The 12853-nt window shown below is 41.7% G+C and overlaps 1 protein-coding gene across 2 annotated transcripts in view; it reads left to right on the plus strand.

Annotated features, from left to right (window-relative positions):
- The window catches only part of Dgkh (diacylglycerol kinase eta), a 165646-nt gene that overhangs the window by 116664 nt on the left and 36129 nt on the right, over positions 1-12853 (plus strand). For both annotated transcript variants that reach the window (XM_026777878.1, XM_005370871.2), the window contains exons 14-18: positions 804-889; positions 3917-4016; positions 6552-6825; positions 8007-8117; positions 12252-12383. In XM_026777878.1, coding sequence (XP_026633679.1) covers positions 804-889; positions 3917-4016; positions 6552-6825; positions 8007-8117; positions 12252-12383 — 703 coding nt within the window. The remainder of the gene's footprint in view (positions 1-803; positions 890-3916; positions 4017-6551; positions 6826-8006; positions 8118-12251; positions 12384-12853) is intronic.

Raw genomic sequence — 12853 nt, forward strand, 5'->3', positions numbered from 1 at the left:
TGGAACATGCATGTTTCAGTGTCCCGTGTCCGATAGTATTTCCATGGAACATACATGTTTCAGTGTCCCGTGTCCTGCAGTATTTCCATGGAACACACACATTATGTTCACACCATGCAAACATCTCATCTAGTTCCTGTCGTTTGGTGCCCATAAATCTGTTTCCCTGAGTGTCTAGGTAGGACTTGAGTTTCTTGGTTCTCTAGTGTTAGGCTGTCTTCAGCTCTAGCAGACAGTGTCCAGCACCTTCCTAGGACCTATCGGTTTTTATGTAGGAGAGTTTTTATCGCCCGCAGGCTGTGCCTTTTGTCAGGCTCCTGCTTGCTGCTGTTTGCCTTTTAGCTCTTCTGTGGGTGTTTTTCAGTTTGTGTTCTCCAGGTTCGCAAGGAAACTGAATGTCAATCACTGGGTCTATATTTTATATGTACTAGTCTGGTCTGGCTTTTACTATATTCATTTTAAGTAATGCTTCTTATAGTCGGGATATATCATTTATATATAATTTTCAAAAAATTAATGGCTCTTCTAAAAACGTAAAGAACTCCAGAACCTGTAAATAGGAGTCAGGGGAAGTTTTCTTTTGTATAATGACTGCCCCCCCTACACAAACTTTGCATAATGACCTCCCCAACATACACACTTTTTGTACAATGATTCCCCTGCTTTTCATGACAGCCTACGCCCCCTCCCCCACACTTTCCATGACAGTCTTGTACGGTACGAACAGCACATCTCTGAAGCAGTCATAACTGGGTTGTAACGATGCCAGCAGCAGTCATATAGTATAGGGTTTTCTTTTCTAGATGACGATATATGAAGATTCGGTTGCCAATCACCTTTCGAAAATCCTCAATTCTGACGAACACGCAGTGGTCATATCGTCTGCCAAGTGAGTTGTGGGGCTGACGCGAAGAAAGTACAGTTCCGTGAGAACTTGGAAGGGAAGGGTGTTTCCTGGCTGTGACGCCATCTCTGGTAGTTTTCCTTAGTAATTTATGTGAAGTAGCTTAAAGGAGTAAATAAGATAATTTGAACTTGATTTTCTCGTTACATCAAGCATCTGCCTGGAGTCTCTTCAGAGGCAGTATATTTTGCTGCTTCTTTTGAAGGGTTTTTCTCAGGAAAGTATAAAAAGTATTTAGAGTTTAAATGTCTATTTGGAAATTATCAATGATTAATTATAACATGGAAATCCTATCTCATTATATTTATTAGTTCTCCCCCCACATTTGTATTTAGCAACTGCTTATTGCATCACTAAAAGGAAAATAACGAGATTCTTCAAAATGACATTTCTCAGTATATTTAAATCACATAATTATATTTTAGTTTAAAGTTATCAGATTTTAGTTAAGTTAATTCCATACATGGAGCCAAAGCTTCATAATGTTGTTATCCCAAATGTGGAATTTCGAATTTACTTCTGAAGTATCCAATACTCGTATCATGAGAAGGTCAGCTGGGGAAGGGATGGAGCCAGCTGAAATATTCAGCTCACAGGTGATGGACTGCGTTTTAAGATCAGCGAATATATTACTATAATGCAGGAAGTGAAGGGAAAAGATGGGGCAGAGGGACAGAAGACAGAAAACCCGAGAAGGAAAGTGCAAATTTTGGTTGATTACATACTTAATTAGTAATGAAGAAGAAACATAAGTCACTACGAACAAGTTTCCTTCTGACAGGAGTGCAAACGTAGGAACATCTGCTTTTGCGGACGTATCCCCCGGGAACAGGACACAGCATGGGCAGGCTTCAGCCGGTGGACCACTGCGGTTGACACAGAGAGAGATGGGTATCACCCTGGGCAGGGCTGCCGGCTGCTTTGTGATTGTTTAGTGAATTGTGTTACTTCCAGAAAAGGAGACATTTTCAGATAGCTCAGGCCTCAACACACTTGTGCCTCTCTAGTCCTGGATTCAACCCACCTATTACTTCCCTGGTCCTGGTAGACATTTGACTTTGCCAGCCTTGCTCTCTGATCAGATGTGTGTCTGTAGAAAGCCTAGAGGGACCCTGCCTGGAACTCACTGTACTCCGGGCAGTCTTCGAAGCTAGACTCCTCCTGCATCAAGTGGATAAGATTGTAGACCTGCACACCTGGCCCACCTTACTTAGGTTTCACTATAGAGATTCTAAACTCTAGATCAGTTCATTCCTCCAGAATCTAAACAGCCCTGATTCCTTTTGTAGTGTGGAACCACAGGAGCACAAGGCAGAATATTTCTTCTGACTAGTCCCACAGTTTCAGAACCAGCCACTCTTCTAACTTGCACACCAGTGCATCGGCCCTCTAGACTCAAGGTATAGAGGATCAGGCTTTTCCTTCAGCCTCTTGTACGAGAAATGTCATGGTACCCTGGCATCATGTTTCAAGAATTTCTATAAAAGCATATTATAGATCAACAAAGACTAATAGTTGTATGTGGAGTGTAACGATGAGTCTCTATAAATGGTAAGCTGCACTCTCTTAATTCCCTTCAAAATTTGAATTTAAAAGGATGGAGCGATGGCTCAACATTTCAGAGCCTGTTGCTCTTGCAGAGGACTCTAGTTTCGCTCCCAGCCCCCACACCACAGTTCAAAATCACCTACAACTCCCGTCCCGGGGGTCTGACACCTTCTTCTCTTTCCTTGGTCACCGCATAGATGTTATACATGTACATACATACATGCAAGCACACACAATCATAATTTTTTTTTAATCTTAAAGATAGAGAACAGAAACTGGAATTTGAAATATCAGCCAATGTCAAGAGACTCTAACATTGTAACTCAGTAGTTAGATGGTCGCGTAACATGTGTGAGGCCTGGGTTCTATTCCTGACATCAGAAAGCAGGTCGAGGGATAGATGGCTAGCAACAAATAAAACAAAAATTGTTAGCAATAATCCTCCTAGATGACCAGTTCAAAGGCTTGGAGTATATGTGGATGCATGCACATGTATCATGTGCCTGCTTGATTTGTGCTGTTTGATTTTTGTAATATTGAAGCATCTGGAAGCTGCCATTATTACTTACCAGAGAAAGTTGTAAGCTTAATAGAAAAAAAAACTTACTGGAACATTTTTATCTTTTTCCTTAAATTCTTTAATTTCTATCAACGATAGAAATGCTTTACATTCAAGATGTTTCTATCAGTGTACACATGTTGCCAAAAACCAATCTATACCTATGCCTTTTGCTGGTCATTTTTTTTTTACGCAGCTTTTTTTGAGTGGTGGATATGTTATGCACTATTTTTTTCTTTTAGATGATTTCCTTTTGAGTGGTGGATATGTTATGCACTATTTTTTTCTTTTAGATGATTTCTTTTGCAAAGACACCAAATGTAATTAAAAGAAACAAACTAGTCAACTGTATATTGCTGACACTAATGAGATCTCAATTGGATTAGGCTTATGTATTATTGTATTGGTTATCTTAAGGGGGAAAATGGATGGGTTTACAGAGAACATAACTCAATTCGAGTGTCTGATTGGTTGGTAACAATGCACAAGCTTGTTCCTCTTCAGGAGCAATGTGCTACCAAGATGTCCACTTGCTGTCTAGTAGGTTCAGTAGATCCTGTAAACAGTGGAGAACTTGTGTCTTTCTGTTCTACACGAAGAAAATTACCTAAGCTGTGGAAGATACTGCATTATTCTTAGGGAATCTGAAAGTATTATTTGTAAGGCTTATTTGAGTGTGAATGGTTCACTGCAGTGTTACTGTAAGTATGGATAATGAGGCTTATTCGTGTATCCGTTTTCACTTAGGAAGTCCTAAATGTATCTGAGCTCTATTAACACAGATGGGAGTGTGGTCTTGTGTAAAAATGATCCTGGGTGTTTTGAGTTTGCCTCTTACAGCTTTCTTACAAATGTTTGTACATGAGAGCACACCGACTGAACTGTGCGATTTCTCTTCCTCAAAGGGTCCTCTGTGAAACCGTGAGGGACTTCGTTGCCAAAGTGGAGAAGGCACAGGACAAAACACTGGAAAATACAGTAGTAGCCGAAGCCGTGGCCAGTAAAGTAAGGGGAACACATGACGGGCATGGAAGTTGTTGGTTGACCTCATGAGCCTTGCACTGTGCCTTTAAAGACTGCCTCGGTGTGCTCTTGTCAAAGTAGCTAAAGAGAAAAAGTGGTTTTTATTAATGAGATATGAGAATTTACAAAAACACCAGTGGTCCCGTTGGGTCAGACAAGATTTGGTGGTCCGTCCGGCAGGGGTCCTCCATCCTCTGCATGTCAATCCTTGTCCCCCAGAGTTCGGTTTCTTCCCTGACTTTTTTCGTGCCTTTACAGACTTCTTCCCCCTATGTGAACTTTCCGTTGCTAAGAACAGCACACCGACTTTACAGGCCAGCGTCTTTACTGCTCAGGTTCACGAGAGGGCCTTTTTACATGAAGTTTGCATGGTTTTGGCTTGGGAAGGATGTCTCCCCCTCAGTTCATGCTGTAGCTAATGGGTTGAGTGGAAGAAAAAGAAAGTGAAAATAAACTTTTGTTTCTTTAAATTTTTATTTAGCCTTTGAAAATGTTATACCCCATATGCACCGTATCTTGGTCAAATCCACCCCTCACTCCCCTTGGGCCCTGCATCCCCACCACCTCTCCTTTCCTACTTCCTGTCCTTTCATAATTAGCTTTTTAACCCACAGAATCAGGTTAGTGCTGGTCCTGTGGACATGGGGGTGAGGTCATCCTCTGGGGCCTGGGGCAGTCCATCCATGGCCACAGTCCTAAGGACAACTGACTCTCCCCACCAAGGAGTCACCAGCTACCCATAGTGCGCTAGCCCTGGGGTGGGATATTTAACTGTTGCTTTTGTGCAGGTCTTGTGTAGGTGACCACAGCTGCTGAGTTCATGTGCGTAACAGCCATGCCATGTCTAGAAGTCACATCCCTCCTATCTTCCATCTCTTGTATTCTTTCTGCCCACTTCTTCTGCCATGTGCCCCACATCTAGGGTCTTGGAGTGGGGTTGATGTAGCTGTCCCACACACAGCTGATCATCCACAGTCCCAATGTGTAGATGTTAGGATTCTATTTTTAAAAAAAAAGTTTATTTATTTATGTAAGTAAACACACCCACCCACACATATGAGTGTTCTCTATTTGCATGTATGTCTACTCACCAGAAGAGGGTACCGGATCCCCTTAGGGTTGTAAGCCACTGTGAGGTTGCTGAGAATTGAACTCAGGGCCTCTGAGAGAGCAGCCAGTGCTCTTAACCACTGAACCACCTCTCCAGCATGATGTTGTGATTCTTTACACAAGACTCTAAGGATGCTACCAAAGTGCTCTCAGAGCCGATAAATACGTCCAGCAAAGTGGCAGGATACAAAATTAACCCATCAAATCCAGTAGCCTTCTTGGGTATCAATGACAAGAGCACTGAAGTAAACCTTGTGGGATTCAGCCCATTTCCATCCCTGTGGAGAGTTTCAGTAGGTGGGGATTTCCTCTTAGCCACACCTTTGCTTCTGAAGTCCTTCCACTGTGGCCTTGCCTTTGCTTTTCATCAGAGACAGAGAAAGAAAGGGGATAGACCAAGAGTTCTGGGAAGACCGAAAGTACGGTAACAGTTTTGATCCCAAATGTCCATTTACCTGTAGAAAAGCAGGAGAAGTGGAAGACCTCTGTTCCTGTGTTTCTTTCTGCATCCCCTTTCCTTTCCTCTTTATTCCTGTACATTTTCCTTTTTGCTCTTTCTGGGACCTCATAGTGCTGTTGGCACTTACAGAGCTTCAGCTCAGCCATGCCTGCAGCTCCTGAAGCTAAAAAGGGTGCCCCAAGTCAATGACTTTAAACAAAGCCTGGTGTTTTGTGTACTGTATCTCTTTCAACTTAGTATTGGTTGCATTCTAAGGAAGAACAGCAGTTTGACATAGGTTGTAAGGATTTGAACCTGCAGGGCCTAGAGAAATGGCTCAGAGCTCATAAGTACTTGCTGCTCTTGCAGAGGACCCAGGTTTGGTATCAAGCACCCCACATGGCAGCTCCCAACCATCCATGACACCTGTCCCAAGGGACCTGAGACCCCCTTCTGGCTTCGTGGTACCACACACACACACACACACACACATACACACACACACGGTGTGCATACATGCATTCTAACAAAACTCTGATGTACATAAAATATTGTTCTGAAAAGACTTTAAACCCTGAGAGAGATTTTGAGCGATCCAGAAGTCTAAATCAAGAGGCAGCTGTCAGACTTCTGTTTTCAGTCTTTCACACAATAGGTCTTTATCGGTCACTTAATATTAAGCATTTCTGGACCTTAAGAGCCACTAAAAAAAGATCACTTTTTGTCTTCACTAAGTTGAAAATGGATATATCCTCCACCCAAAACATCTACAGAAGAAAATACCGTAGCTACTTGAATGTTGGTGTTTTCATCGCCAGTGATTAAAAACATTCCAGATTTATCTTACATAAAAACACATCTTAAATTGTGTCTACCGACATAATGTGTTTGAATTTCTCCCTCATCGCTGTCCTTGCTGTTTGTGTACTTTCTTGTCATCGTTGTTGACGTTCTGTTGGTTTTCCTAGTGCTCAGTCCTAAATGAGAAGCTCGAACAGCTGCTACAAGCCCTGCACGCAGATGCTCAGGCCAGTCGGGTGCCCCCAGGGGTCGGCCCTGCAATCCCCGAGGAGGATGCCCTGGAGTCCTCCAGTGAAGAGTCCTTGGGTGGAAGCAAGGACCAGCTCGTGAATGACGTTGCCAAACCCTCCTCCCAGAAAGGCCTGAAACCCCAGGAAATAATGCTGCGTGCAAACAGTCTCAAGAAGGCAGTGAGGCAAGTCATTGAAGAAGCTGGAAAAGGTACACACAAAATTAGCTTCAAAGAGGCCCGCAACATCCCCGCAGTGTGCATAATGCTCGGATTCGGTACACGTTTGAAAAATAAGAGTCTCATGGTAGAAGACAATAAGTTCGCTAGTGGGAAATTTGAACTTAGTCCTGAGTACCCTTTAGGCAGTGCGATCAGCATAGCAATGGCTCAGAAAATCAGATTTCAGAAGCAAATTCAGTTGCAGTATTTCCATCCCAACTCGAGTAGAATAATAGCTTATAAAACAAGTCTGAAAAATTCAATCTTTTTACTTTTTTGGCTTCTCAATTCTTAAAATCAACCCTGTAGCTGCCGATAATAGAGACAATAGCTTCTTAGCATTGATTTCTTAATGTGATTTATGTTTAAGAATGTGTAAATCTGTATCTGAACTTTGAAAGGGCTGCTTCTTATTTTTAATTTTGTGAATGTGTGTGTATCTGTGTGTGGGTGTGTGTTTGGAAGCACAGGTGCCCGAGGGGCCATTGGATCCTCTGGGATGGAGTTAGCAGGCAGTTGGGATCTGCCCAGGGTTGATGCTGAGGACCAGACCTGAGTCCTCTGCAGGAGCATTCTGTGCTCTTCGCTCTTCGTCATGTATCCAGCAGCTAGATTTAAATTTTTATGAGTATAATGTAAATGCTGCTTACATTTTTACAACTAGATGAAAGTTGACTTCAAAACAAACAATGTTGGGCTGGAGAGATGGCTCAGAGGTTAAGAGCACTGGCTGCTCTAACAGAGGTCCTGAGTTCAATTCCCAGCAACCACATGATGGCTCACAACCATCTGTAATGAGATCTGGCGCCCTCTTCTGGCATGGAGGTGTACATGCAAGGGGCACATTGTATACGTAATAAATAAATCTTTAAAAAAAAAAACAAATAATGTTGGGAATCACCACCCAGGTATGTAACTTGTAATCAGTCAAGTTGTGTATTTTGCTTTAAATTCATATGTAATTTTGTTCTGGTAAATATATAATCTTAACAGATTTATTTGGCTTTATCCTCTCCAGTATCCACAGACACCAATCCCAGTATTGTTACTAAGCAATGTTTCTTTATGAATGTAGAATTTCTTTTGATACTTGGTCCAGTTTTTCCTTCCTAAGCATGTCTTGTTTGATTTTTCACTTACACAAATCTATTTCCCTTCTTACTACTTAAAGTTATGGATGAGCAGACAGTTCACCCCTGTGAAGCAGTTAGTCAGTCTGGTGACTATGACAGCACAGAAACGGATGAATCTAAAGATGATGACGCGAAGGAGTCGTCCGCAGGTGAGAAAACTGTGGTGGTCTCGGTCTGAGATCGGTCACAAGTAACCTTGCGTGTAGTTTTCAGTTGCAGGCAAACTGTCAAATTTTTATTTTTTCAATAGGCTTTTGGGAAGTGTTTGTTATTCATGAACACTAAAATAATAGGAAAAAGGTCAGGTAGGTTTGTCAGGTAGTCTCTTCTCTCCTGTGTCCTCTAGAGACTAACAATAAACGAATCACTGTGGACCTAAAAATGAGGAAGTGTCTTAGAAAAACACCCGAGTTTCCCAGTTCTAGATTCCTGGGAAAATGGCTGACCTCACATGCCCAAGTTCAATCTCTCCCATTTTGCTGATCAGCCAATGCTTGTGTTAGATGAAGCTTTAAAAGTCACAAGAGTTCTAATTACCTTTCTTTACCAGATTATTTTTGCCTAGAAATGATATATGATCACTTGAAGATTATTAACTGTTTCCTTGCCTTTTGGCTTTCGATAGGAATAAATTTCCCCTTTTAGAATTTTGCAGAGGTGAAAAGTTCGTAATTACTGTTGGATAATATGAGCAGAAGGTAGAATATTAATAATATGAGATAGTGGGAATATAATCATGTACTCAAGAGAAGTCAACAGGGTATATCAGATCTGTTTCTTCTTATAAGATTTTGTTTTCAAGCTTGGATTGATTGATTTTAGATTTTTCTGAAGTTTTCCTGCCTGTAAAAGTGACGATAATAATACACTATTTTAATCCGCTTGCACTGAAGGTTGGCCAGTTTACTGTACAAAAGTGCCCAGGATTGTGTCTGTTATGCAGTGCTTTATAAATGTTTTCTGTCTATTATTATTGTTTTATTATTATTACTGACTGAGAAAAATTTGTTTGGTTGTACGTAAGGCTCTTAAAGAAATCAAAATTAGTTTTTGTGAAGTTCGGATACTCAGCATACATATATACAGGCAAATTCTGACATGGTCCTGACAGGTAGCGTTTTCAACTCAGGCCATTTGCTTCTAGTACATTTCTCTCTCGAGTTTGGCTATCATTGTTAGAAGCAGGATTGTTAGATTATTCTTTATTATGACCTTCGTTTTCCTGCCTGCCTTAAAATTCAACCCCTGATGTCTATTAATGTCTTTTATGTATCATTGATCTTGGCAGTATGAACTCTGGCATTTCAGTGGTGTTTTTTATGGTCTGATTCCCCATGGTATTTTACCAGTTCCAAGATTTCCAAGATGAATCTTCTGGGGCTATGTCTCCCCCTGCTTCCCTATGGTCGTCCTTAAACGATGCTGTGAAAGGCTGTTACAGGGTCATGTCACCTTGCTGCATCTGATGTCTTCCTTCATATCTGGTGTTTCATAGCTTCCTCCACTCGTCTGTAATTTGGTGGTTTCAAATTGTTTATTTTTCTGGCTGCATCCATGTGGTCTGTGTCTGTCTTAAAATGTTCTGAACAAACCCCGGGTGTTTTCTGTAAGGGAACAGCATAGATATTCATGCCGCTCATCCAGCTTGTTCTGATGTCGCCCAGACTGCTGCATCTCTTTCCAAGTTTAACACAGTAGCTTTCCCTCATCTTTCTAGCCCTTCATTTCACCTATTAAAATCTTTTAAACTACTTACCACAGTAGCAGGGTATCCATACACCATGTCCACTCGTTGCCCATGGCTTCCAACCAGCCATTTTTCCACTTTACCATACTCTCATGATCCCAACATTCCCATCAGTTAGACAGGAAGCTGAAGGATACTATCAGTGCTCAGTAGAGAGGTCACTAGAGATTTAGGAAAGTCTTTAATGTTGCCACATTTGACAGCAATTTTGCCTATAATCCAACTTACTGAAAATCACTGGCAATAGAAGTGTTCCTGTGTTCAATGATCATTACTTTTATTGAATCATCCGTATCGTGTCATTATTAAATTATGCAATGGATGTCTGAGATGTGAGAAATACAGTCTATTAATGTGTTCAAGGTGATGCTTTATTTAGGAGGAAACATGAAGGACTAATTGAATTTCCTGCACTGAAGCATCGATCTTAGTCATTAGTGCACTTTCTGCTTTTTATCAGACGTGAACATCAAAAGTTGCTTTGTGTCAGAGATTAGCCCCAGAATTCCCATCTGTCACACACAACAGAGTGGACAGTGTTTGATCAGGAAAATAGCATGCAAAATTAATACAGTTAGCTTTGTAATTAGTCCGAGGGAGAGTGAAGATGATTAAGTTTTAGAGTACTTTTAAATTGAATTTAATGACTACTGTTTTTTTTCTATACCTATTGATGGCCTCTAGATTAGATCAAGGTGCTGTTTTTCCTTCACTAATTTGCCTCAGATAGAATTAAATCTTCCTTTTTGTTATTTTCTTGAATATTTTTAACTGTATTGAACTTTTACAGGAAAGTAACGAAACTATTTGGAGCTTTGCATCATTTGAATAAATGATGGCAAGGAAAGTCTTTTGTTTTATTGGAAGATAAATGGTATCTTCCCATTTAATTTATTTTTTCTTTTTCTTAAAAGTACTTTTTTTGCAACTGGGTGGTGATAGCACATGCCATCAATCCCAGCACTCAGGAGGCAAAGGCAGATGGATCTCTGTGAGTTCGAGGCCAGCCTGGTCTGCAAAGTGAGTTTCAGAACAGCCAGAGCTGTTACACTAAAAACCTGTATCGAAAAAACAAACAGTACTTTTACAATGAAATATTTTGATTGTATTATTTTCCCTCCCCCAGCTTCTCCCAGATCCTCCCCAACTCCTGATCAATCCAGTTTCATGATTTCTCTCTCTTCACTCACCCTTCCCCTCAACAAAACATCCTTCCCTCCCTCTCCCCACTAATAAAAGCAAAGATCAAAACAAACAAACCAATAGAAGGAATGAAATACAAGAAGCATACACACACCACACATACCACACACACACACTGCACACACACATACCACAACACACACACCACACACACACACACATACACCCACACACACATTACACACATACCACAACACACAACCCCCATTACACACACACCCCACACATACACACACACACACACACTGCACACACACATACCACAACACACAATCCCACACATACACACACACCACACACACACACACACACACACACACACACACACACACACACACACAGAGTTCTGTTCTGTGTTGACTACTTACTCCTGGGCCTGGAACCTACCCTGGATGTGGCTGATATACCCAGTGACACTCTACAGAAGAAAACTGATTTTCTCTCCCACTAAGTATCAGTTACAAATGGCTTCTTGATTAGAGGTGGGACTTTGTGTCTGCTTCCCCTTCTTCATCCTGGTATTTTGCCTGATTTGAATTCATGCAGACTCTGTATATGATGCCTCCTCTTCTTTGAGTTCATGTGCGTATCAGTCATACTGTGTCTGGAACACACGTTTCCTTTGGAGCCATTCCCCTCCTCTGACTCTTAGACTCTGTCTGCCTCCTCTTCTGTCTAGCTCCCTGAGCATTCAGGGGAGGAGCTTGATAAAGGTATCTCATTTAGGGATGAATGCGCCGAAGAAGTGTTTGTCTCTCCGTCCACTGTCTAGTTGTAGGTCTCTGGTAACGCCGTTTCTACAAGAAGAAGCTTTTTTGATGAGGGTTAAGTGGTGCACTGATCTGAGCCCCAGCCAAGGGTCTCCACTAACTGAAGACTGTATTAGCACCTGTTTCACATGCGTTCATGTGCTCTGCTGGGAGTCATGTCCTTTAAATAGGATCGTTTACCCAGTATTCATGAGTAGCAGGTAGTGTTGGTAGTGTGCATCGTAATGCTCACCAGACTTTAAATTTTCTACTTATCCGGTGTGGTTTGATCACTTTCAAATTAAGCATATTATTGACTTTTAATGATAGCAGATATCTGGGTTCTGGTAGCAACTATTCAAAGCCAGATATCAATGTATCTCCCTTGGTAGATACTCTCCAAATGTCTCAAGGAAATGAAAATAAAATGATAAATGAAGGTAAATATTAGCATCTTCCTTCCCACTCATTGATTTTTAAATAGGCATTTGGTGGTTGTTGTGTGTCTCGAGTTTCTAGGGGCTTGTTCAATTTCATACTGCTTTCATTTGCCATTTTTTTTAATCTGGATATTTTGTCAACAGCCAAATCCTCATCTCAGTCTCCTGATGCCCAGGCAAGTCGTGGTCATCTCCAAACTGATTCTGCCGCCGGTTCAGCTGTGGCCACCACCAAAGAAAATCTCCCTGTGCTCAACACCAGAATTATCTGCCCAGGTAGTACAGCTGTGTGACATAGTATATTCTTGCCAAACTTAGTCATGGTAATCCAGGTGTTTAGAGTACTCCACATCTCACTGCATAGGGCATCTTCAAACACAAGCTTCTGGGCCCTGCTCCGAGAGATGTTCGTCCATTGGTTCTAGGTCGGAGCTCAGGAGTCCCAGGTTACTTTCTGTCTCTGAAACAGAGCTTTCCTTCCATTCTGTGGCCTTCAAGCACCTCCCCTGCTCTCCTCGTGGTTGTCAGCCACCGCTTTCTTTGCAGAGATTTCTAGCCTCGCATCCGTTCCACCTTTGATGAAACGAGTTTACCTTGGATTAGGCTAGTACACACCAGGGGCTATAGAGAGAAGCTGGAGGGAGAAAAAAATATATATATATATGTGTCTCAGAGCTTCCTGAGGACCTGGAGGAAGTATGTGTGTCTCAGAGCTTCCTGAGGACCTGGAGGAAGTATGTGTGTCT

This window comes from Microtus ochrogaster, unplaced genomic scaffold (assembly GCF_000317375.1).
Source record: "Microtus ochrogaster isolate Prairie Vole_2 unplaced genomic scaffold, MicOch1.0 UNK88, whole genome shotgun sequence".
Lineage (NCBI taxonomy): Eukaryota > Metazoa > Chordata > Mammalia > Rodentia > Cricetidae > Microtus > Microtus ochrogaster.